General features: G+C 34.3%; 1 protein-coding gene across 1 annotated transcript in view; it reads left to right on the forward strand.

Moving 5' to 3' along the window:
- The first annotated feature begins 4,501 nt into the window (after positions 1-4,501).
- The window catches only part of LOC120076780 (cyclic nucleotide-gated ion channel 1-like), a 57,026-nt gene continuing 33,918 nt past the window's right edge, over positions 4,502-27,609 (forward strand). Inside the window, exons 1-2 of the mRNA XM_039030693.1 lie at positions 4,502-4,612; positions 4,717-4,775. Of these exons, the coding sequence (XP_038886621.1) occupies positions 4,502-4,612; positions 4,717-4,775 (170 nt within the window). The remainder of the gene's footprint in view (positions 4,613-4,716; positions 4,776-27,609) is intronic.

Raw genomic sequence — 27,609 nt, forward strand, 5'->3', positions numbered from 1 at the left:
AATACATTTACATAAGAAGAAATTCATTCCTTCTCTAGCGTTGGGGTAAGTAGATAAATTACTCCCTTAAAGGTTGATTCTGAGGCTTAAATAATGTGGCGCCACACCTTCTCCTGGCCCGAGAGAGGTTTGATCATAGTTGGATTATGATTTATTGTTAATTAGAGGGATCAGTGGTACTTAAGAAGTTAGATGTAACTACAAGGGAAAAACGATAATTTTGGCCTACCTATACTTACGAGTAATTTGTGAAGAGTCATTGTACTGTTGATTGGTTTATCTAATGGACACGAAAATATATTTGTAGTGCGAAAGGTACAGCTATCGGTCTTTAGTAGAGTGCCCGACAGTTAACAGATGATGAATAATTTAATTAAAGGAGTTTAATTCATTATTCACATACTATTGGAGCTTCAAGCTATAGGTCCATGAGGTCCCCTCTATAGCTCAATAAGAATCATTGGGAATCAATGTTTGGATTAATTTGAATTGTTCAAATTAATTGAGTGAACAAATTATATGTGATATAATTAATTTAATCTAATTATATATGATATAATTAGTATAATTTATTTGATACATTACAATATAAAGTTTATTTGAGAGGAAATAAATATTTTAATATGATTCAAATATTAATTATATGAATAGTCATATAATTAAATTATTAAATTTAACACAAATGGGATTTATATTAAATGTCATTGATGAGAAAAGTAAAACTACAAGTTATAACTATATTTGATACAATATTAAACCATAGGCTATATGTTTTATGTCATATAACCTATGGTTATATATATATATATATATATATATATATATATACACATATATACACACACACTAAGGTAGTTTATATATATATATATATATATATATTTAATATATATATATATATAATAATTATATATATACACTAAGGTAGTTATATATATAATAGTTTTATGATAAATTAAAATTGATTTTTTAATTTTAATTTTTACTTTTGATTTATGGTGAGGGAGGGAAATGACTTCCCTCCCCATTTTTCTCTCAACCCACGTACAGTGTATGAGTGTGGTGATTCTGATTGGTTTTTATTTTTCCTTCTTCTTCTCTGGTTGATAAGAGAAACCAACAGAATACAGAGAGATACAGAACAGTTCTGATCTTCATCTCCTCTAATCTCTCTCAATTCCCTCTTTCAAAATAGCTAAAGCACAAACTCTCTTGGATTTTCACCCAGAGAATACAGTGGTTTCTTTGTGGTGGTGTTTTTCAGTTCGAAGGGATTCCATTGAAAAACAATCTTCAAAGGTAAGGGTTTTCGAAACCCAATTTTTATTTTTTCTGCATTTTCTTCCAAGCATGTTGTTTTTAATTAGATGCTTAATTCTATATGATTGCTGTAAAATTATGATTATGTAAATTTTGGATTTGGGTTCGATCCCACCACTCAAGGACCTTCAATGGTTCTTACAATCGGTATTAGAACGAGATTTTTTGGCCCAAAATTTTTCAAAAATTTCATAATGATTTTACAGTTTAATGGTGGGATTGAACATTTTGTATATTTCATGCGATGGTTGTTTGTGAGTATTGTTTGCAATAATGGATGTTTCGGGATTGGGCATTCAGGTTTAATTGCTTTTATTTACAAAATTAGTTTATAAGGGCCCATGTTTTGGGGCATTAAATCGATATCGAGTCTATATTTTTATGTTGTGGAGTCGTCCGTAATGTTCCCAGTCGAGTTCTGGAGAAATCAAGGCGATATTCAATGAAGTTTCAAAGGAGTTCGAAGTAGTACAGTGGGCGACTGTACTCCAACGCTGCAACATTGTGCCTTAGCATTGCAACGTTGTGATGCAGCAGACGAAGAAATTCTCCATAGCGTCGCGACGTTAGGACACAGCATCGCAACGCTCCGAGATGGAGAATTCACGTGGTTTAGCTCCAGTTCACGCGCTATCTGTGGTCTTCTGGTCTAGTTCAGTTCATGGGTTCTCCGGTTCGAGGTGTTTGGGTTCATATGGACCGGTTCAGGGTTCGGTTCAAGCGGTTCAAGGTCCGGTTCACCTGTTTCGAACCTTATGAATTTTTTTTTTTTTTTTGTAATAGTTAGATTTAAATTTCTTTTAGATGTCCAATCCCGGTCCATTAATTATTGTTTAAATTATGCATGTGATGTATGATTTACAATTTTTTATTTATGCTATAATGTATGCCATATAGTTTTAAATCCCACCATAGGTTATGCATTTAATGTCATGCATCATTTATATTATAAGTGTTATAATATATATTTGCAAGATTTAATTTTATAACATGCTCATACATCATATAGTAAAGATGTTATAATATATGCATGCATGTATTAATAACATATACATCATCATTTATATTATAAGAGTTATAATATATAGTATGAATGTATGTTTGAAGTATGTTATTAATAATTTCATTATTTTAGTATATAATTATTATATATGTTAGTAATGAAATGAAATTGCATGAAGCATATCACCACTTTAGGGTAATTTATAATTGTTATAAATTTACCTAATTATGCTTTACTTGCAATATATGGTTTTAATTTACTTCTTTTGCTTATAATAGTTATAACAAAAATAAATTAGGAATTAAGATCAATAAATCAGAATTGCATGCAAACCTTAGGTTAAAATTCATTTTTAAAATAGTTTTAAAATATGAATCATATAGACCTAAGATGACTTTTCTAATGAGATTAGAAATTTAGTTTAATCTTTTAATCGGTTTAATAGGATTAAATTGGTTATAATTAAAAGATTAATATTGTAACAAATGTATCTATAAGGGACCTTTTGTCTAAGGTTAATTCTATCTAGGCTGGGGTATTTAAGTTGACGGAAACGTAACACCCCTACTTAGAAACTTACCTGGAAAGGTGAATTAGATAGATTTGTTACAAACATGCAACTATTGGTTAACGTTTGTTAAAGTGTTTAATAAACTTTAATAAATAATTGTTTAACTATCCAAAGCAAATTTTTTTTTTTTTGACAAATTAAACATTCACTTAGTTAAAATCAGTAGTAGGATTCTTCTAAGTTGATTAACCCTAGATAAAATGCTCAGTGAGAGGAAAATGGGGTATATGATACTTCATTTTATCCTCTTCATATTTCTCCCTAAAAGTTCACACTATGAGATCTATACTTGGCCTCGAGGCACCTTGAGTGTCCCCCTACAGATGGTATTTGTATAGATCAATAACAAGGTGAATGGAGAGAATGTTTATAGTAAGTGGGAGCGGGACTTGTGACAACACATCCCTCTGTCTCTCTCATTATTTTGAAGTAAAGTCTCATGCACGGTCTCGTGGCACCTTGAATGTCTCCCTACGAATGACATTTTTGCATGATGCTTTATTCAAACTCCAGAAATGGATAAGGGTTACTTTAGTTTTTCCCCATTCAGTCTTTTTACTATGATTGGCTCATTAGGGTGAAACTCTAGAATCTAAAATGAGGGGTTACACTTACAAGAAATGTTAAGCGAGTTTAACAATTTCTGGACGGAACAAGGGTGACTGATAATTTCTATGATGGGGCACCTGATCACCCTATGGTGGCTTTTGTCCTATCTCACTTAAGCATCATTGCAAAATAGATGTCACTTATGGTACATTGGATTTTTTTTGCTAAAATTGATTGGTTTTTCTAAATGGTTTAATGCAGATATACTAATATAAATAATTTGTATGGTTTCAAAAAATTTATTCATAATGACTTCCGCAACTCTTAATTTACTCTCGCTAACAAATTAATGGGCGAAAATTACTCGTGTTGAAAAAATACGATCAACACATTCTTAATTATCTATGACCTTTTTTTGTCCTAATGGAGGACTGTTCTCTCATTCCAGCTCCAAATGCTGCTTGAAATGTTCGAGAATATACAAGTGATGGACACGGACAAACGAGAAGACTCGAGCGTAAATCTTGGCAAGTCTTTCAGAAGTCTTAGCCAAGAAGCATGAACCCATACTCACGACCCGTGAGATTATGGAGTCTTTGAGGAGAATGTTTGGACAACCGTCCACACAGCTCAGACACGACACTCTCAAACACATCCTCAATGCCCGTATGTAAGAAGAGACATCTGCTCGAGAACATGTTCTCAACATGATGATCCACTTCAATGTGGCAGAGATGAATGGATCTGTCATCGATGAAACCAGTCAAGTAGCTTCATTCTAGAATCTTTACTTGAAAGTTTCCTACAGTTTCGTAGCAATGCTTTTATGAACAGGATTGACTATAACTTGACCATCTTGCTCAACGAGCTACAGTCCTTCCATTCCTTAATGAAAACCAAGGAACAAAAGGGTGAAGCAAATGTTGCTTCATCATCTAAGAAGTTCTATAGAGGTTCGACCTCTTGGACGAAATCTGTGCCTTATTCTTTCGACACTGAAAAGTGGAAGAAGATGAGAGATGGAAAGGGGAAAGCTAACCCACTGGTTGCTGCCCAAAATGGCAAGAAAGCCAAGGTTGCAAAGGGAATCTGTTTCCATTGCAACCAGGAGGGACATTGGAAAAGAAACTGTCCCAAATACTTCGCGGAATAGAAGAAGGCCAAGCAAGGTAAATATGATTTGCTTTTTTTGGAAACCTGTTTAGTGGAGAATGATGATTCGATCTAGATAATTGATTCGGATGCCACTAACCATGTTTGTTCTTCATTTTAGGAAATTAATTCTTGGAGGCAACTGGAAGTTGGAGAGATGACGATGCAGGTTGGAACTGGGTACATCGTCTCAGCTGTGGTAGTGGGAGGTCTTCAACTGACTTAACAGAATAAATATAGTTTACTAGAAAATGTATATGTAGTTCCTGGTTTGAAGAGGAACTTAATTTCTGTAAAGTGTTTGTTAGAACAATTATATTGTATTAATTTCTCTGTAAGTAAAATGTTTATTTCAAAGAATGGTGTTAATATTTGTTCTGCAAAATTAGAAAACAATCTTTATGTGCTAAGACCGTTAGCAACTAAAGCCCTTTATAACACTGAAATGTTTAAAATTGCGGTAATTCAAAATAAAAGACTTAAAATTTATCCTAAAGAAAATGCTCAAGTTTGGCACCTAAGATTAAGACACATCAATAGGATTGGGACGTTGGTGAAGAATGGACTTCTAAGCAAGTTAAAAAAAAATTATTTACCAGTGTATGGGTCATGCCTTGAAAGCAAAATGACTAAAAGATCTTTTTATTGGAAAATGTCACAGGGCCAAAGAACCTTTAGAGTTAGTACATTCAGACCTCTGTGGTTCGATGAATGTAAAAGCAAGAGGATGGTTTGAATATTTCATCACCTTTACTGATGATTATTCAAAATATGGGCACGTTTATTTGATGCAACAGTCTGAATCCTTTGAAAAGTTCAAAGAATTTAAGGCTGAAGTTGAAAATACATTAAATAGAAAAATTAAGACATTTCAATCTGATCGAGGTGGAGAGTTTTTGGATCTTACATTCTAGAACGATTTGATAGAGTACAGAATTGTACCCCAACTCTCAGTACCTGATACACCTCAGCAGAATGGTGTATCAGAAAGGAGAAATCAAACCCTGTTGGACATGGTTTGGTCCATGATGAGTTACTCTTCCTTACCTGATTCACTTTGGGGTTTTGTAGTACAGACTGCAGCGTATATTTTAAATTATGTTCCATCCCAGAATGTTACTAGAACACCTTTGGAGTTATGGAATGGTCGTAAAGCTTGTTTACATCATTTTAGAATCTGGGGTTGCCAACAATATGCTTGAGGCAAATCCTAAGAAACTAGAACCTCGTTTAAAATTGTGAATATTTGTGGGCTACTCCAAAGGAACGAGAGGTGGTTACTTCTTTGACCCAAAGGAAAATAAAGTGTTTGTGTCAACAAACGCTGCTTTTTTAGAAGAAGAGCACATGCCCCATAGTAAGATTGTGTTAAATGAACTCTCCAAGGAATCTAGTGAACCTTCAACAAGAGTTGTTGAAGAACCTCTTACCTCAACAAGAGTTGTTGAAGTTGGATCATCTAAAAGGTCAAATCGCAAGTGTTGAAGGAGCCTCGATCTAGTGGGAGGGTTGCGAACCCGCCTGTCTGTTATATTGGTTTAACAGAAATCCTAGCTATGGTAGCTGATGGAGATGTTAAGGATCCATTGTCTTACAAGAAGGCAATGGAGGGTGTTGACAAAGATGAGTGGATAAAAGCTATGGATCTCGAAATGGAGTCTATGTACTTCAATTATGTTAGGGATCTTGTAGGTCAACTTGATGAGGTTAAACCTATAGGTTGTAAATGGATCTACAAGAGAAAACATGGTGCTAATGGGAAGGTGCAAACTTTCAAGGTTAGACTTGTGGCAAAGGGTTATACCCAAGTTGAAGGAGTCGACTATGAGGAGACTTTCTCACCTGTTGTCATGTTGAAGTCTATTCATATCCTCCTATCCATTGCCTCATATCATGACTATGAGATTTGGAAAATGGACGTCAAGACTACCTTTTTGAATGGAAATCTTGAGGAGACCATTTATATAAAGCATCACGAGGGATTCATAACCCAAGATCAAGAGCAAAAGGTTTGCAGGCTCAATCGGTCCATTTATAAACTGAAGCAGGCTTCTCGATCTTTGAACATAAGATTTTATATTGTGATCAAATTGAAGGAACTCTTATACAATAGTACCTATGAGCGGAAACGGATCTTCCCAATTCATTGTGACCAAATTTCCAAATATACATTCACACATACAAATATGCATTAATAACACTAAATTACTGGCATGCTTAAAGGATAAATAAACAAGAGAATGAGGACTTACCAGTTGGAGACTTTCTTCAGAACAATTCTCGCTTTCACACAAACAGACTCCTTACGCTCTTGCTAGAACGTCAGGCAATCGTTCAGCAACACCCGATTGTGTACCACGAACAGTAGGAAATGGGGATGACACCACCACTCGGAGTCCTTAGTATTCTCGGAGTGAGAATCCAAAATGTTTGCTTTGTTTGGATTTGGTAGAGGTAAGGAGGAAAGGCTATCGTTACAAAGATCAAGAAAGTGGGAGAAGGGAACGACTATCGTATAGTCAAAGTGCTTGATCGTTTAGGCAAGGTATATGATCATGTCAAAAAAAGCTAAGCAATCATTTAGAGAATGAACGCGCGGGTGTGTGATCGTTTAGTAAACGCAATATGCTATCGTATAGGCTCTCAGTTACTATGCGATCGATTGTAAATCACTCTGTGAGCAATTATGCGTATCTTTTGCAAAATGAAACCAATTTTCATTTTATTCTTCAGTTATGAAAACCGAATTGAACTTCCCCTAATGCATGGTTACGAAGAAAACACTGGCCAATTATCTCATAATTTTCCAATTAATAAATAATAAATATAATCATATTATATTCATAACCTATAGTTTGATGTCATATATCAACCACAGTGTTTTCTCCTTTACTTGATATAAATCATATTTATATCCAATTTCCTCCAAATTAATGTATCTCATACATTTAGTCAATCATATCATATACAATTAACTAGTTCAATTATATCATATATAATCGAACTCCCTTTTATCAATTTGAACATTTCAAACTGACCCAAAAACTTATTCTCAACTTGTATTCAAGCTACCAAGGGGACCTTATAGACCTATGGCTCGAAGCTCCAGTGATATGTGAATAGCTGAAAAAACTCTTTAGCCACGAGATCTACCATCCGTTAACTGCCAGACATTCCACTAAAGACCGACAACTGAACTCTTTTTACCGCAGATATATTTATGTGTCCATTAGATATAACCAATCATGAGTACGATAACCCTTCACAGATGCTCGTAAGTACCGTTGGGCCAATTTACCATTTTGCCTCTGTAGTTACATCTCACTCCTTAAGTACCACTGATCCCTCTAATGAACAATACAACATAGTCCTACAATGTGTGAACACCTCTCGAGCCATTAGAAAGTGTGTGGCACCACATTGTTCAAGCCCTGGGATTAGCTCTTAAGGGAGTTATCTATCTACTTACCCCTACTTCGAGGAAGGAGTGAATTCCATCTTGTGTAGTTGAGTTCCCAGCTCCCAAATCAGACGAATCCCTAAAGTGGTAGGTTTGAGTAAAAAACCTGGCCACTCGTACCCATGCAAATCAAAGGAACGCCCTCAATGGCAGTAGTTCCCAACTCACTCAAGATTGAGGTCATGTTACCTATGATCATCCTAGTGAAGTGAAGTCTCTATCATGAATGACGTTATATAACGAGACGTTAACACTTCATGGTTAGGTCTTATACAAACTCTTTGTATAGGACGCCCCCACTTGCATGTCCTCTACACGAATGATCAAGATCAGACCATCTGTGACAAGTCACAACACTTGTAACTATTTCACAAAGCGGGCCACATCTTTAGCGTTACCAGGATAACGTTTCCCTTCTATATCCATATACTACAGACCATTTTGGTTATCAATTAAAACATGATCCACTTGTATGTCACCACATACATGCTTAAGTTATATAATGACAACCAGGGATTTATAGTTTATTGGTTTGTGGTAAAGTAAATAAAACATCCAATGTGCAAAGTCAAGAAGTGAAGTAAATATCATATATTATACATCATAAGCGTTCGTACAAACTGTTTACAAACTACAAGACACGAGACTTTAGAGCATCATCCCTAACACAAATCTTATGGCTTTGATCAGAATGTTGATGAGCCTTATGTATACAAGAAAATCATTAATAGTTCAGTAGCTTTTCTAGTGTTCTAAGTGGACGATATCCTAATCATTGGGAATGATGTAGGTCTATTGATTGAAGTTAAGAACTAGCTAGCGACCCAATTCCAAATGAAAGATTTGGGAGATGCTCAGTTTGTTCTGAAAATTCAGATCTTTAGAGATCGAAAGAACAGAATGCTAGTTGTGTCTCAAGCATCTCATCGTACATTGACAGGATGCTCGTCAAGTATTTGATATAGAAATCTAAGAGAAGTTTACTACTATTCAGACATGGAGTTATATTGTGTAAGGAATAGTATCCTAAGACACCTCAAGAGGTTGAGAAAATGAGATGGATCCCTTTTGCATTGGCTGTTGGCAGCCTGATGTATGCGATGTTATGTACTAGATCTAACATTTGTTATGCAGTGGGGATAGTCAGTAGATATCATTCTAATCCAGGATTTGATCATTGGACCGCTGTTAAGAATATCCTCAAGTATCTATGGAGAAAGAGGGATTACATGCTCGTGTATGGTTCTAAGGATCTGATCCTTATAGGATACACGAACTCTGATTTCTAAATTCATAAGGATTCTAGGAAATCCACATTAGAATCAGTGTTCACTCTTAACAGAGGGGTAGTAGTCTAGAGGAGCACCAAGCAAGGGTACATTGATGACTCCACCATGGAGGCTGAGTATGTAGCAGCTTGTGAAGCTACTAAGGAAGCTATTTGGCTCAGGAAATTCTTAACTGATCTAGAAGTCGTTCCAGACATGTCAAAACCAATCACATTTTATTGTAATATAAGTGGTGTTGTGGCTAATTCTCGAGAGTCTAGGAAAGTACGGGAAGCACATAGAGTGGAAGTATCATCTCATCTAAGAGATTATGCATTGAGGGGATGTGATCATCATGCAAATAGCTTCAGAGCATAAGGTTGGTGATCCATTTACAAAGGCCCTCACGACTAAGGTGTTTGAGGGTCACCTGTAAATTATGGATCTATGGGACAAGCCATGTTTAAACTAAGACAAGTGGAAGATTTATACTGGGTGTGGTGTTATGCCCTAATTTATTGTTTGGGTACTTTGTATATTAGTTTGACTTATATATCGTACACCCCATTAGCTTTAGGTCAAGTGGGAGATTGTTGGTGTTGATTCCCTAAATCTCATAGGATCCTATAGTTTGTAATTGTAATGTACAAACATCTTATTTATTCAATAAAAATATATGATGTTTTATTTCAATTTTAGTTACATTAACCACAAACCAATAATCTAAGATCCAAGGTTATCTTGTAGCTTATATTGAAATTGTAATCATGAACCTAATAAACTAAGGTCCTGAGGCTATTTAATGTAGACTTGAACTTTATGTGATGACATAAAACATGGATCAAGTTCGAGTATATACCCTAAAATGGTCTATAATATAGAGATATGTGAGTAGTTTGTTGGATTTTATGTCTTAAAACTCGTAGTTTGTAATATCATATTCTTGTTCAATAAAGCTATTATTGAAAATCTTTAGTAAAATTAAATTCTATATTCATGAATCCAATAAACTAAGGATCCGAGGCTATTAAGTTTAAGTTTGAACTTTATGTAGTGACATAAATGTGGATCAAGTTCAAATATATAGCCAAAATAGTCTATAGTATATGAATAAGGTCGGATGCCTTATTCTGGGGACACTATGGATGCGGCCCATTTTGTAGTTAGTACAAACGATGTGATCCTAAACCATTCATGTGGAGACATGAAAGTGGAGGCATCCTATGTAAGGATTTACATAAGACTGAACCATGAAATAGTCATTTTTTACGTTCTAATGTATAAAACTGACTATTTCGTTAATTGATGATCTAGGTAACTTAATCTTATTCCTGAGCTAACTATGAACTTCTGTTCACTCGAAATTATCCTTAGATCTGCATAGGTGAGGGTAGCTCATTATCGCTGGCTCAATAAGCCTCCTATTTCAGGGGTAAGATCAGGTAGATAGCTGGGAACATAGGGTGCAAGATGGAATTCACTCCTACCCATTATAGGGATAGTAGATAGGTTGTTCCCTTTAGTACTGAATCCAGGTCTTGAACAAGGGGCCCCTCTCCTTGGCCCAGGAGGGGTTCGGTTTATAGGTTGGACCTTAAACCAATTGTTCATTAGAGGATCAGTGGAACTTAAGGAACAAGATGTAGTCATGGGGGTAAAACAATTTTTATGACCCAACTGAGATTACGAACAACCTGTGAAGGATTAACTTACTAATCATGGTTATATCATATGAACACAAATATATCTATAGTGAGGGGAGTGCAACTACGGGACTATAGTGGAATGACCCGTTAGTTAACGAATATTGATTAGCTCCGTCTAAAAGAGTTTAGTCAGACAATCTCGGATCGTTGGAGACCATGATCTATAGGTTCATTAGGTTCCCCTACTAGCTCATATGGAATAAACTTAGAATAGTATGATAGAATGATTCGAATTGTTCGAATTAGGTGAAGAGAGAAAAACTGACAAGTATATGTGATATAGTGGTTGGTTTTTAGTTTAGAGATACAACTTTAATGATTAAATATGATTTAAATATCAAGAATATGAATACGTTCATATTCGGAAGCTCGAAAATAATGGAAATGGTCAAAGAGGTAAAAATTCAAAGAATTGACTTTTGACTTTGAAAAGTCAAACTTTGAACGACCTTATATTCAAATGTGATTTGAATTTCGAGAAAATGAATCATGCTCGGAAGGTCAAAATTAATCAACACGAAAAAAATCATAAAAAGTCAAAATGTTGACTTTTCGTCAAAATTTGACTTTGACAAAATGACCATTTTTTCCTTTGACTAAAGTTAGCGGGAAAATCCAAACTTTTGTTGGATAATTCCACTAACAAAATAGTGGACTAGGTGTTGGCTTATAGTGAAGACATCAAGCCCACTTAGATAGTGGATTTTGAGGTATTGCGTTTTTATGAATCTGTTTCATGCAATTTTTACATGGTTTTTTTTCTATAAATTTGGGCTTTCAAATTGGATAGAAAACTTTTGACAATTTTGCCAAAATTAGTTTCTAAATTGGGCTTAAAAAAAAACCCAACCCAAAACCAATCCATCTCCTATTTCCATCTCTTTTTCTCTCTCGGTTTCTTCATCCATCGGGTCCCACAACTCGATTCTGAGTCCAGAGGATAGTAGGTCAGCTCTAGTGGTTGTCCGATTCGTATTCTGGCAGAGATAGAAGCGTTTCGAGAGCTACAAAGGTTGTATTATATCCCTTTTAATTTACTGTTTTTCCTATATTTGCATGCTTTTTTTTCCTTTTAATTAGAAGCAATTAGAGTGTAATTAGATCCTTATTCCGCTGTGTATGTCTCGTGTTTTATCAGTTTAAACATGTATGTAGAGACATACAAGTGGATCATATTTAAGTGATAACCTTATTGGTCTGTAGTAGATGGATAAGGTTGGATACCTTATCCTGGTGACACTACAAGTATAGCCCGCTTTGTAGATATTACAATTGTTATAAAATGCTACAAATGATCTGATCGTAATCATTCATGTGGAGACATGTGAGTGGGAATATTCTATACAAAGGAGTTTGTATAAGGCTAGTCCAGAAATATTAAGTCTCATTATATAACGTCGTTAATAATATAGACTTACATTTCATCAGGATGACCATAAGTAACATGACCTGAATCCTAAGTGAGTTATGAACTCTTGCCTATGAAAGCGTTCCTTTGATTTGTATGGGTGAGAGTAGCTGCCGACTCAACAAGCCTACCATTTTGGGGATTCATCTGATTGGGGAGCTGGGAATATAGCTACACAAGAAGGAATTCACTCCTTCCCTAGTGTCGAGTTAAGTAGATAAATTGCTCCCTTAAGGGTTGATTCTAGGACTTGAACAATGTGGTATTACACCCTCTCCTGGCCCAAGAGGGGTTCGATCATAGTTGGACTATGATTTATTGTTCATTAGAGGGATCAGTAGTACTTAAGAAGTTAGATGTAACTATAGGTGCAAAATGGTAATTTTGGTCCACCTTTACATACGAGCGATTTATGAAGGGTAATCCAATGTTGATTGGTTATATCTAATGGACACAGAAATATATTTGTAGTGCGAAGAGTACTGCTATCAATCTTTAGTGGAGTGCCCGACAGTTAACGGATGGTGAATAATTTAATTTAAGAAGTTTAATTAATTATTCACATACCATTGGAGCTTCAAGCTACAGGTCCATGAGGTCCCCTCTATAGCTCAAGAATGAATGAGAATCAATTTTTGGATTAATTTGAATTGTTCAAATAAATTGAAGGAATTAATTATATGTGATATAATTAATTTAATCTAATTATATATGATATAATTACTATAATGTATTTGATACATTGTAATATAAAATTTATTTGAGAGGAAATAAATATTTGAATATGATTGAAATATTAATTATATGATTTTGGTTCATATAAACAAATTTAATATAAATGAGATTTATATTAAATGGCATTGATGAGAGAAGTAAAACTATAAGTTATATTATATTTGATACAATAATAAACCGTAGATTATATGTTTTATCATATAATAATTATATATATACACTAAGGTAGTTATATATATAATAGTTTTATCATAAATTAAAATTAATTTTTTAATTTTAATTTTTACTTTTGAAAAACTTCCCTCTCCATTTTTCTCTCAACCCACGTACAGTGTGTGGGTGTGGTGATTCTGATTTGTTTTTGTTTTTCCTTCTTCTTCTATGATTTATAAGAGAAACCATCATAATATAGAAAGATACAAAATAGTTCTAATCTTCATCTTCTCTGATCTCTCTCAATTCCCTCTTCCAAAATAGTTAGAGCATACACTCCTCCCAGATTCTCATCTAGAGAATATAGTGGTTTCCTTTGTGGTGGTGTCTTTCAGTTCAACAGGATTCCATTGAAGAACAGTCTTCAAAGGTAAGGGTTTCCGAAATCCAAATTTTATTTTTTCTGCATTTTCTTCCAAGCATGTTGTTTTTAGTTAGATGCATAATTCTGTATGATTGTTGTAGAATTATGATTCTATAGATTTTGGGTTTGGGTCCACTCTCGTGTTTTATAAGGACCTTCAATGGTTCTTACATTCCCTCATCTATAATTCCACAAAATATTGAAGGAAGATTAGGGAGGGGAGTTTACAATAACTCCCTTCCACATACAAAATCTTAACTCCCCAAGATTTTATTTAATTATATAAAATATAATATTATTAATATATGATTAATTACCTAACCATTAATTATTTAACCATATATTATGCATCTTAATCATATTAAAATGCAACTCTCTTATGACCTATAATTTTATATGAATCTCATTCACATTAATTTTAACCTATAGGATTTATATGAACATATAAATAATATTTGAACTTTATTCAAATATTTATCTCTTATATATTATATAGTTCTAATTATAAATCATGTTTATAATAACTATATATTATAATGTAACAATTTATATTATACTATATATTAATCATATTAATATTATTAATACCTTTAATTTTCTTAAATAATTTGAATAATTCAAATTATTTCAAAAATAATTGTTCCTTGTTTTATCCTTAGTAAGCTAGTAAGGGGACCTTATAGATCTACATATTAGAAGTTCCAATGATACGAGATTAATTAATTAAACTCTTTAATTAAATGAATCAATATTCATTAACTGCAGGTCACTCTATTAAGGATTCACAACTGTATTCTTCGCATTATAGATATATTTCTATGTCCATGGATATAACCAGTCGACAATAAGTCTATTATTCATTAATTAATTGTAACTACAACTGGATCGAATTACCTTTTTACGCATGTAGTTACATCTAACTTCTTAAATATCATTGGTCCCTCTAATGAACAAACAATTTATAGTCCAACTATAAACTAATCACTCTTAGACCAGTGAGAGGGTGAGGTCTCATTATTCAAGATTCAGAATCAATCATTAAGGAAGCAATTCATCTACTTACCCTCAAGATGGGAAGGAGAGAATTCTATCTTGGATAGCTGTGTTCCCAGGTCTTCACTCGAACAAATCCCCAAAATGGTAGGCTTATTGAGTCGGTGAATTTGGCCATTCCCATCCATATAGAATAAAGGATTGCCCTCATAGGCAAGAACTTACAACTCATTCAAGATCAAGGTCGAGTCACCTACGATCATCCTAGTGAAATATTAATCTCTTCAAGTAATGACATTATAAAGAGATATTAATCATTTTGTGGTTCAGTCTTATACAAACTCTTTGTATAGGATACTTCCACTCACATGTCTCTACATGAACGATTAGGATTACATTGTTACTTTATAACTATTTTAACAATTACAAAGTGGATCGTATCCATAGTATCACTAGGATAAGGTACCCAATCTTATACATATACTACATGCCATTTAAGTTATTACTTAAACATGATCCAATTGTATGTCAACCACATGCATGTTTAAGTTACATAAAATAACCTTGGATCTTAGTTTATTGGATTGGGTTAATGCAATATAAATGTCGAATAAACTAGCATCTTATTTTATTAAGTAAATAATTCGTGTATAAATTTACAAACTACGAAACCCATGAGATTTAGAACACCAATCCCAACAATCTCCCACTTGTCATAAAGCTAGTGGGGTGTACAATATAAAATACAAAACAAAGTAAGGTACACAATACAATAAACTAGGGTGTAGACTATACTCAGTAACATCTCTCACTTGCTGTAGACAAGATGATGCATGTCCCGTAGACCCATAATCTCTAGGTGATCCTAAAAAACATTAACCATGATAACTATTGTAAATGGATTAGCAACATTATGCTCTGAAGTGATCTCCATGATAATCACATCTCCTCGATGCACAATCTCTCATATGAGATGATATTTGCGCTCAATATGCTTTCATCTTTTCTTGCTCTTAAGCTCCTTGGAATTTTCCACAATACCACTGTTATCACAATAAAGGGTGATGGACTTTACCATATCAGGAAAAACATCCAGGCCTATCAAAAACTTCTTGATTCAAACTATTTTCTTTGCAGCTTCACAAGCAACTACATACTATGCCTCCATGGTAGAGTCATTTATGTAGCCTTGCTTTGTGCTTCACTAAACTACAACTCTTCAAGAGTGAACACTGAACCTGATGTGGATTTCCTGGAATCCCTATCAATCTAAAAATTAGAGTCAGTGGATTCTGTAAGGATCAAATCTTTAGCTCCATACACAAACATGTAGTCCCTCATTCTTTAAAGATACTTGAAGATGGTCTTAAACTGCAATCGATTGATCAAATCTTGTATTGGTCTGACATCTACTGATAATCCCTACTGCATAGCCAATGTCAAGCCTTATACACAACATGGCATACATAAGGCTGCCCACAATCGATGTATAGGGAATCCATCTCATTTCCTCAACCTCTTGATGAGTATTATGGCACTGTTCCTTAAACAATGCAATTCCATGCCTGAAAGATAATAAACCCTTCTTAGAATTGTGCATCGAATATCTAACAAGCATGTTGTCAATATACGATGCCTAAGACAAAGCTAGCATGTTGTTCTTACAATCCTTGTGTTCGGGTTGATGCCCTAAATCTCGTAGGCTCTTGTAGTTTGTAACACTTGTATGAACAAACATTTTGTGATTTATAATATTTTGTTCACTTCAGTCTATGAAATATTTGATATTTTAGTTGCATTAACCACAAACTAATAAACTAAGATCCATGGTTATCGTTGTAACTTAAACATGTTTGTGGAGACATACAAGTGGATTGTGCTTTAAGTGATAACCTAAATGGTCTATAGTATATGGATTAAGGAGGGATACCTTATCCTGGTGACACTACGAGTGTGCACCGCTTTGTAGGTGTTACAAATGTTGTAACGTGCTACAAATGATCTGATCCTGATCATTTATGTATCAGATATGCAAGCGAGGATATTCTATACAAATGAGTTTGTATAAGACTGGACCACGAAATGTTTAGTCTTGTTATATAACGTTGTTATGACCTTAATCTTGAGTGAGTTGTGAACTCCTGCCTATGAGGGCGATCCTTTGATTTGCATGAGTAAGAGTGGTCAAATCGCGGACTCAATAAGCCTACTATTTTGGGGATTCGTCTGATTGGGGAGTTGGGAACTCAACTACACAAGATGGAATTCACTCTTTTCCCGAAGTAGAGGTAAATAGATAAATTTCTCCCTTAAGGGCTAATTCCGGGGCTAGAACAATGTGGTGCCATACCTTCTCTTGGCTCGAGAAGAGTTTAGTCATATTGGGACTATGATCTATTGTTCATTAGAGGGATCATTGGTACTTAAAGAGTTAGATGTAACTATAGGGGCAAAACGGGAATTTGGCCCAACTGTACTTACGAACGATTTATGAAGGGTCATCGTACTGTTGATTGGTTATATCTAATGGACATAGAAATATATCTGTAGTGCAAAGAGTGTAACTGTCGATCTTTAGTGGAGTGCCTGGCAGTTAATGGATGATGGATAATGTGATTAAAGAGTTTAGTCGGTTATTCACGTACCGTTGGAGCTTCAAGCTACAGGTCCATAAGGTCCCCTTGGTAGCTCAATGGATTCAAGTTGAGAATCAGTTTTTGGGTTAGTTTGAAATGTTCAAATTAACAAGAGAGAATTTGATTATATATGATATAATTAAATTAATTAAATTATATATGATATAATTGATATGATGTATTTGATACATTATTATTGGATTAGAGGAATTAATATAAATAAGATTTATATTAAATACCATAAAAAGAGAAAAAGAATTATGGTTTATATATTGTATATGATGCAATATTAAAACTATAGGTTATAAATATAATATGATAAGTTAGTTATTGTATTTATTTATAAATTATTAATTACATGATAATTAAATTTATTTTTCTCCAATAACTGACCTTAGTGGGTGGTTATACAGTTATTATGGCTAAGTGGGATGAAATGAAAAATAGTTTTTCAAATTATTTCTACAAAACGTCTCAAATAATTAACTATCGAGTGACTACACAATAAGATTGAGTTTACTATACGATAGTACTCTTTTCTAAACGATCGAGCGTCGAGTCTATGCGATAGACTTCTTTCTTCTACACGATAGTACAACCTATTACTTGATCATCTCATAATTCTCCATTCCTCTTTCTCTCTATCTAAAATAAGCTAGAGCCCACAACTCCTAGATTCTCACATCAAGAATACCAAGGAAATTTTGTGGTGGTATATAAGTGTTTAAGGATCGAGTTGATACTCGTTGGTGGTATTTGAGGGAGTTCAAGTACGAGTTGATCGTTGCGTTCGAGTTTGATCGAGGGATACACTTGAAGAAAAGTTCTTCAGAGGTATTGTTTTCTTGATCCTTTGTATTTATTTCAAGAAGCATGTTGTAATTTATTGATTAATGCATAATCTGTTTAATATGATTGTAAATATTTGAGTTCTTTCACAATGGAGTTTGGAACGATCCGCTTCCACTTATAGGTCCTCTATAAAAAGAGTTCCTTCATTATATCCACTCGATATAACCATGATTAAAGTTAATCCTTCACAGGTTGTTCATAGTGACGGCTGGGTCAAATGGTTGTTTTATCCTTGAGATTATCTCTTGTTCCTTAAGTCCCACTAATCCTCTAATGAACAATTGGTTTGTGATCTGATCAACAAACCGAGTCCCTCTCGGGCCAATGAGAGAGTGGGGTCCCTTGTTCAAGACTCGAAGTCAAACACTTAAGGGAACAACCTCTCTACTATCCCTGAAAGCGTGTAGGAGTGAATTCCGTCTTGTATCTCATGTCTCCAACTATCTACACGATCTTACCCCTGAAATGGAGGTTTATTGAGCCAGTGCTGTTGAGCCAACCCTCACCTATGCAAATCTAAGGATAATCTCGAATAAACAGAAGTTCATAGCTAGCTCAGGATTAAGGTCAGGTTACCTAGGTCATCGCTTTGAAATAATCAGTCTTAAACAGTAAACATCGTTATAAAGTAAAAATGACTTATTTCGTGGTCCGATCTTGTACAAACCCATTGTACATGTCATAACATGTTCGAATTAGGATCACATCGTCTGTAGCACTTTACAACTCTTTGTAACAACTATAGAGTGGGCCACATCTGATAGTGTTACCAGAATAAGACACCCAAACTTATTCATATACTATAGATCATTTTGACTATTTACTCAAACCTGATCCACTTTTATGTCTCCACATAAAGTTCAAGTACTCATGTAAAAGTCATGGATCTTTTAGTTTATTGGATTTATTTCTAAAACAAAATAAGAAATTCATATATTCAATAACAACTTTTATTGGATTTAGGACAAAAACCCCATCAAACTCCATTTGGACTAAAACTCCAGTGGTAACATATATATCTGAATATATAATATTGAGTTTTTGAGTTTTACAGAGAAATACAATAAACTAGGGCAACACATACCCATGGTTTACATTTTGGTATCCCATACTTGGCTTTTCTCCCACTTGCCCTAGGTTATATACATGGTAGTCCTAGTCTTTACTAGGAGATTCTCAAACACTTTGGCCGAGAGAATTACTGTAGATATGTTAATGTATAATAGACTTCTTATTAAACTATATGGGGAATGTATTTTATTACCACAATACTTGTTTCTCAATAATGTTTAGGAAGTCATACATTCCTCCCACTACATCAAGGTACTCTTAACTCTTTAAGTAAGATGCATCTGACCTATCGAAACAAACTTTTTTTTACAGTGCCAGTTTTAATCAATAACTCTTTATTGATATAAGCAAGCTTTTATGGAAACAAATAATACAAGGTGATCTCGAACAATATTCCAACACTTTTATGAGTTCTTATATTGATCTTTTCAAGTTTCTGAATAATGTAAACAATTTTTACATATCATAAACAACTTTTATGAGTTCTTCATATCTCATATGGATTTCAGAAACATTGAAATGATGTTCGAAAATAATTAAGGCAACTAGGCGCAGAAAGTTTTCACTGGATTTCATGTTCTATCAAATAGTCCTAGAAATCTAAAACTTTCTATACTTTGATCCAATCGAAGTATTTCGGTTTTATTTTACCTAACAAGTTTTGTACTCTTTGAACTTTTCAAGTGATCTACTTATCACTTAGGTTAAATAACTACTTGCCTTTATTGATTTCTAGTCGTTTTAAATATCTAAATATTTGTAAATGGCTTTTAACTAGGTTGGTTCTAACAAAAGTTGCTTTGCAATAGAACAAACATAACTTTTGCTAATGACATTTCATTTACAAAAATATATACGATTTTTTCTTTACAACAAGATAAACTAACTTTTATTATAATAACAAAAGTAGATAAGATCATGTTCAAACAGCAACATCTCCCACTAGTCATCTTGAGGACAACAAGCAATCTTTAGGAACTAGTTTTCCTGTTTTGCTTTCTCTACTTTCTTCTTAGCAACGTACTAAAGGCAGTTTCTCTTCCAATCCCTTCTTCGTTGAAGTGGAAACATGTTCCTTTATCTACAACATTATAGTATTCATATTTGTTTTCAAGGTGACATAATTATCCCCAATCAGTTTATCAGACGCCAACAATTGTACTAATGAACTCGTCATTCTAAAAAATATAAACAAATTTTATTAGTGAATTACTTTTTAAACCCAATCAAGTTTTAGCAAAGTTATAATATATCCAAAACTATACAGCAAGACATTCTTAACTAAATACTATCTCCAGAATAAATCATATTTCGATAGTCATTTAGCTACCGTTTTTTGTCAGAGATTACTAACTCTTTAGTAATTCTGTAAGTGTAACCCTCTGTTTTCATACCTCAGAAGTCGGCCCCAACGATGCTCCTAAATTTGGAAAGTCAAAGTTGAAACTGACTTTGGAAATCCTATCCTTTTATGAAGTTTGAGTTGTTACGAATCCTATGTTAAAACCTTCCGAGGGGATAGTCGTCGTGAAACGACTAGCGAGGCCGACTTAAAGACGACAAGCAGGTGCAACATAGGAATCTCACGGTCCAAACCAACAGAAGAGACCGTAGGATATGTTGACACATATCTTTCACCCATTTACTTTGAACTACTTCCCCCATTCGCTTTGATCTTGATCTCATGACGAACACTTTTCGAATGGAGGTCACTCCCAAGGTGACACGAAATGTTGCACAGATCTCACGATGGGAATTATCTAGGGATGTGAGAATTTAAATCAATATATCGTATATTTGATTTTCCATTGAATAGCTTCCCCTCATTCATCTTGATTAATTCACGCAAGCACTTTCTGAATGGAGGTCACTCCCAGGGTGACACGAAGTGAAAGATGAATTTCGATCGTCGATTCTTAAGGACATGAGAGCTAAAAATAATCATATCGTATATGTTTATTAATCTCCCACTAAAACGTTATAACATATCATATATGATATTTTTTTTCACTGAAGTGTTCCAATAACATATCATATTTGTTATTAAACTCCCACTGAAGTGTTCTAACGTTAAATGGGGTATACATTTTCTTAGGTTTGTTCCGACTAACTAAACAACCCAAGTCTAGGTGTTTATCCAAGTATAACGTTTATATTTGGATTTAACCTATGATGTCTAGGTGATAAACCATTTTTAAAACCTCACATCGCTTATGTATTACTCATAAAACCGGTTAACAACATTCAATTATTCGGCCATAATCCCTAGGTAGGCGGTGTTCTGTAGACCTCAACTTAAATACCTCCAGCCTTAGACAGGATTATATACCCTTTGAGTTTGTAACCCTAGTTTTACAAGTTTAACGACTTATTTTAACTATTAAAACAAGTGGTTAACCTACGTGAGCATGCAGTTGTTCTTTGTTATGGATTTTAAATGTCTAACCCAATTTTATAAAAACTTATAAAATTTTAGACATGTTAAAACATCTACAACATTCATCAAAGGCATTCAATATTTATATAACACTTATATTAAAGAAAAGAAACCCTAAACATGCATACTATATATTATAACACTTTATAACATACTTATAATGCATGTAACATGCTTCCTATAGTGGGATTTTAAATCTACATGGCATACTTTATGCACATACAAGAATTATTTAATTATAACATACATCACATGTATAAATAATTATACAAATACTGATATGATTTTAGTTTTGGCATTTTCAAGCAAGCAAAAGCCTAGTTATTATAAAAACAACAAGAAACGGCTCCAAAATGCTTTCGAATTGCCCGAACCGCCTCAAACCGAACCCAAATAGCTTGAACCAGACCAGAATTGACTTAATCGGACCAGTCAAAACCAATTTGAGGCCGAACTGAACCGAACCAGAAGAAAACCGAGCAAACCAGTGAATACTCGATCATCTTCGCTTAGTCAAACCAGTTCAAACACGATTCCTCGCTCGATCAATGGTTCAAACTCAGTCGCTCGGTCAAAATTGGTTCAAACTCGATGCTCGCTGCTGATTGGTGGAAAACTCGCTCCTTGATCCTCGATGAAACTCGATCCTCGCTTGAATATTAGCATTGCAATGCTCAAGGGCAGCGTTGCAACGCTGCCTGGACAGAAGCTCACGAACAGTTTTCTGCAACTCGGTCTTCTTCACTTCTTTCTTCAATTACAACTTAATTTCAACTCTAATGACTCCAAATAAATTACTGACTCTTGAGCACACATATAAACTCATCAATCAAGAGCCAATTACAAATTTAACAGAGAAATCAAAGAGAATTTAAATGCCAAATCTCAGAAAACCATATCAGTGCAGCATTTTCATATACCTCATGAAAAACACCCACCAAACCAAAATTAAACCAAATTGGATGCTTAAAAGATGCTCTGATACCAATTATTAGAACCAGAGAACGTGCAGCGGAAGTACAACGGATCAATAAGCATTCTAATTTGTTAATTTTGGCTTTAAATTAAGCATGCTCATAAACTAATAAGAGAGTTTCATAACATACCTTTGAAGAAACACTTGAATCTCGATTCCAGCTGCAAATCATCTCCAAATAAACTCGTGAATCACCTCAAGGCCTTCCCTACTATTCTCTTGGTGCCTTAAATTGAGTAGTGGGACTCAAAATAAGCTTGAATAAAGGGAATTTGGAGAAGAAAACCACTGCTGTATAGGGTTGGCAAAAAAACCTGTAGGGGCGGGTCCCATTCGGGTCGGGGATTCCCTGATTTGACCGGGGATGCGGTCAAACCAAAAAAAATTTTCGGAGCCCCATTCGGAGACGGGGATAGTATCCCCACCCTGACCCTGACCTCGATTAATCTCCAACCCTGAATTTATAATTTTTTTTATAAATATATATATATTTAAAATAATATAAACGTATTAATTTTTATATATGTTTATAAAAAGGCCCAAAAATAAAAAGTAAAAAGCCCAAAAGCCCAAAAACCCAAAATCTTCTCCTCTCCTCCTTCCTTTTTGCCAAAAATCCCTAAAAATGCCAAAAATCCCTAAAAAAACCCAAAATCTTCCCTTAACCCTATTGCTCTACTTTGCCTTTGCTTGCGACTGCTACTACCTACTGTCGCCGAATCCAGTGTTCTGAGTTCCTCTTCTGCTTTGCTTCTCCTTCGTTCGACTGCTACTTCTGTTCTAAGTTCCATTGAAGACAAAATCGTTCCACCCAAATCCAGCCCGCGTCCGCCCACTTCCGTTCTGAGTTCCTAGTTCCATTTTGAGTGTGTATCAACATGCAAATACTATGAATTCACTCCAGTTCCATCTAAGCTCCATTAGCTACGTTAGCCCGAATCTAGCTTCACTTCCGTCCGAGTTCCATTAGCTACGACGCCGTTTTCGCTCTGTGAAGACAGATCCAACGTCGTGTTGAAGACTGAGTGTGAAGACTTGTTTAGGGCAGAGGAATAATATGAAATAATTAATTGTTTAGCTATATCCAAAATTTGTTTAGATCATGAGTCTTTGTTTTATATATTTTGACTGTTTTGTGTTGTTTTTCTTTTGGAAAAAAATGAATTTGTGCTATTCCGAGAGGCGAGATCTGTTCGTTCAACTTTCAAGACTTCAAAGTTCAAGCCGGTGCCGGTAAAAATTTCCTTTCGTTCTTCTGTTTGATCTTTTGATATTTTTGAAAAATATACTTGAAATTAGTAAATAATATGTTTGAAAAATATGTTTGTGTATGTTTGATATTTGAATGTTTTGAATTTTAGGCTTGAATATGTTTGAAAAATATGTTTGTGTATGTTTGATATTTGAATGTTTTGAATTTTAGGCTTGAATATGTTTGAAAAATATGTTCGTGTATGTTTGACATTTGAATGTTTTGAATTTTAGGCTTATGTTTGATATTTGAATGTTTCAAATTTTAGACTTGAATATGTTTGGAAAATATGTTTGTGTATGTTTGAAATTTGAATGCTTTCAATTTTGGGGTTGAATGATTTAAATACGTTTGAATGCTTTGAAAATGAAGTCTAAGTCTAAAGAGGGGTTATTAAATTAAATTTTTGGTAGGTTGAAAACAATGTTTTCATCACCTTCTACAAATAAAGATTCTCCAAATCCAATTCCAAGTCAAATCTCAAATCCAATCCCAGATTCAACCCTAAATCTAACTCCATGCTCATCGAATGATGAGAATCCCCACGAGGAATCCCCGCAGGAAAACAGGGAATAGGGCCCTACGGGGACCCCGGGGACGGGGGAGGGAATGAGGGATAATTTCCCCCACGGGGCCAGGGATGGGTACGCCCCCCGCCCCGCCTCGGCCCCATTGCCAACTCTACTGCTGCACCATGGAAGAAGACCTTTTTCAACCTTAAGTTTTTCAGCAAAAAACTCAACAAATGCATCAGTTGCATGCCCGATTCTTAGCCCAATCTTCTCTATTTATTGCAACTTTATTGCAAGACTATTATGCAAAGAAAATTGCTACATGAAGAGCAGCTCATGCTTGGAATATTGAATCATGAAATTGGTGGAGAATGAGTGAGCTACTAGAAATGGAAAGTGGAGAAATCCAAACTTTTCATTTTCCATCTTTTCTTCAATTTTTGTTTTTCTAAATTGATTTCCATAATCAATTTTCATAAATTAAAACTTTATTAATTTTACAAAATTAATTCAATAATTATAGTTAAAAAATTTAACTAATTCTAATTAATTTAATATCAAATATTGAATTAATTTAATACTAGTTCTATTATCATGAATCCCTATTCATGAATTTAATATTTAAATTATATTTAAATATTAATTGATTCTCCAATTCCATTTAATTCTAAAATTAAACGTGTAATTATATAACATATAATTACTTATTTCCTTAATTCTAATTTGAATGTTTCAAATTAACTTATCACGTTACTCTAAGGCTGATCCATTTATGAGCTAGTAGGGGGACCTCGTGGACCTACAGATCATGGGCTCTAACGATCCGAGATTAATTGATTAAACTCTTTACATTGAATTAACTCACATTCGTTAACTACTGAGTCATTCCACTAAAACTCAGAGTTGCACTCCTCTCACTGTAGATATATTATGTCCACTCAATATAACCATGATTAGTAAGTTAACACTTCATAGGTTATTCGTAATAACGGTTGGGTAAAATGATTGTTTTACCGCCGAGATTACCTCTTGTTCTTTAAGTCCTATTAATCCTCTAATGAACAATTGGTTCTGATCAACAAATCGAGTCCCTCTCAAACCAATGAGAGGGTGGGGCCCCTTGTTCAAGACTCGGAGTCAGTAGTTAAGAAAACAACCTTTCTACTATCCCTGAAAGCGTGTAGGAGTGAATTTTGTCTTGCACCCTATGTCCCCAACTATCTACCTGGTCTTACCCTTGAAATGGAGGTTTATTGAGTCGCTGCTATTGAGCCAACCCTCACCTATGCAAATCTAAGGATAATCATGAATAAACAGGATTCATAGTTAGCTTAGGATTAAGGTCAAGTTACCACTTTGAAATAGTCAGTCTTAAACAGTAAATAGAGTTATAAAGTAAGAGTGACTTATTTCGTGGTCCGATCTTGTACAAACCCATTGCACAAGACGCCCTCACTCCACATGTCATAACATGTACGAATTAGGATAACATCGTCTGTAGCACTTTACAAATCCTTGTAACAACTACAGAGTGGACCGCATCCGATAGTGTTACCAGAATAAGGCACCCAACCTTATTTATATACTATAGATCATTTTGATTATTTACTTGAACTTGATCCACTTTTATGTTTCCACATAAATTTTGAGTACTCATGTAATAGACATGGATCTTTTAGTTTATTGGATTTATTTCTAAAACGAAATAAGCAATTTATATATTCAATAACAACTTATTGAATTTTCAGAAAAGTTTTATTGTTTACAAACCATGAGTTTTAGGACATAAAACCCAACAAACTATGACCAATCCACTCTCGGGCCAAGAGAGGGTGTGACAACACATTGTTCAAGCCTCAGAATCAACCCTTAAGGGAGTAATTTATCTACTTACCCTAACATTAAGGAAGGAGTAAATACCATCTTGTGTAACTGTGTTCCCAGCTCCCTAATCAGACAAATCCCCAAAATGGTAAGCTTATTGAGTCGGCGATCTGGTCACTCTCACCCATACAAATCAAAGGACCGCCTTCATAGGCAGAAGTTCACAACTCACTCTGGATTCAGATGATGTCACCTATGGTCATTCTGATGAAATGTAAGTCTCTATAATTAACGGTGTTATATAACGAGACTATTCATTTCATGGTCCGGTCTTATGCAAACTTCTTTGTATAAAATACCCCTGCCCAAATGTCTTTACATGAATTATTAGGATCAGATCATTTGTAGCACTTTACAACAATTGTAACATCTACAAAGCCGACCGTATTTGCAGTCTCACCAAGATAAGATATCCAGCCTTATCCATCTACTACAGACCATTTAGGATATCACTTAAACATGATCCACCTATATGTTTCTACATACATGTTTAAGCTACAGAAGATAACCTTGGATGTTAGTGTATTGGTTTTTTGGGTTAATGCTACTAAATGTTGAGTAAAATATCTCATATTTTATTAAATAATAAATCGTTTGTACATTACAATTACAAACTACAGGACCCACGAGATTTAAGGCATCAACCCCAACATATGTATCGCAATAATAAATTCCAAATGGGGTATCGTCCTCAGAGATTGGTGTCGAAGAAATTTTGGTTAGCAATTGCGATATACTAGCTAATTTTATTATGATAATCGACAAAGAAGGTTCGTTGTTGAAGCTATGTAAAACAAGAAAATTAATCTAACAGTTCAATGGGAAAATGATTTCAGGGTGTCGTTCCGCTATGAATTTCTAAATCTTCATTAGCAAATGAATCAATTAATTAGATCTAATGAGCCTAAAAGTCTAAATTCAGGATATTCTTTGTCAAGCTCAACCCGTTCTAGCATTAATGTACCAATTCAAAATTCTTCCTAATGGTTACACCAATGCCGCATTAAGACTTTTCAATTTTAGCCCCTATTATTATCTAATCATTCTCATGCATTAGTAAATAACAATTTAATCACTCAGACCTAGCAAAAATTCTCTTTTAGAAGTAGAAATTTCAACCTAAAACACAATTGTTTAATGGCCAATCAAACAAAGGAAATTGCACAGAGAGATTAAAATCCAATTTTCAATTATTGATCCAAATGCTAACAAACAGTTTAATATAAATTCATAATAAGAACACCCCC

Source organism: Benincasa hispida, chromosome 1 (assembly GCF_009727055.1).
Source record: "Benincasa hispida cultivar B227 chromosome 1, ASM972705v1, whole genome shotgun sequence".
Taxonomy (NCBI): Eukaryota; Viridiplantae; Streptophyta; class Magnoliopsida; order Cucurbitales; family Cucurbitaceae; genus Benincasa; species Benincasa hispida.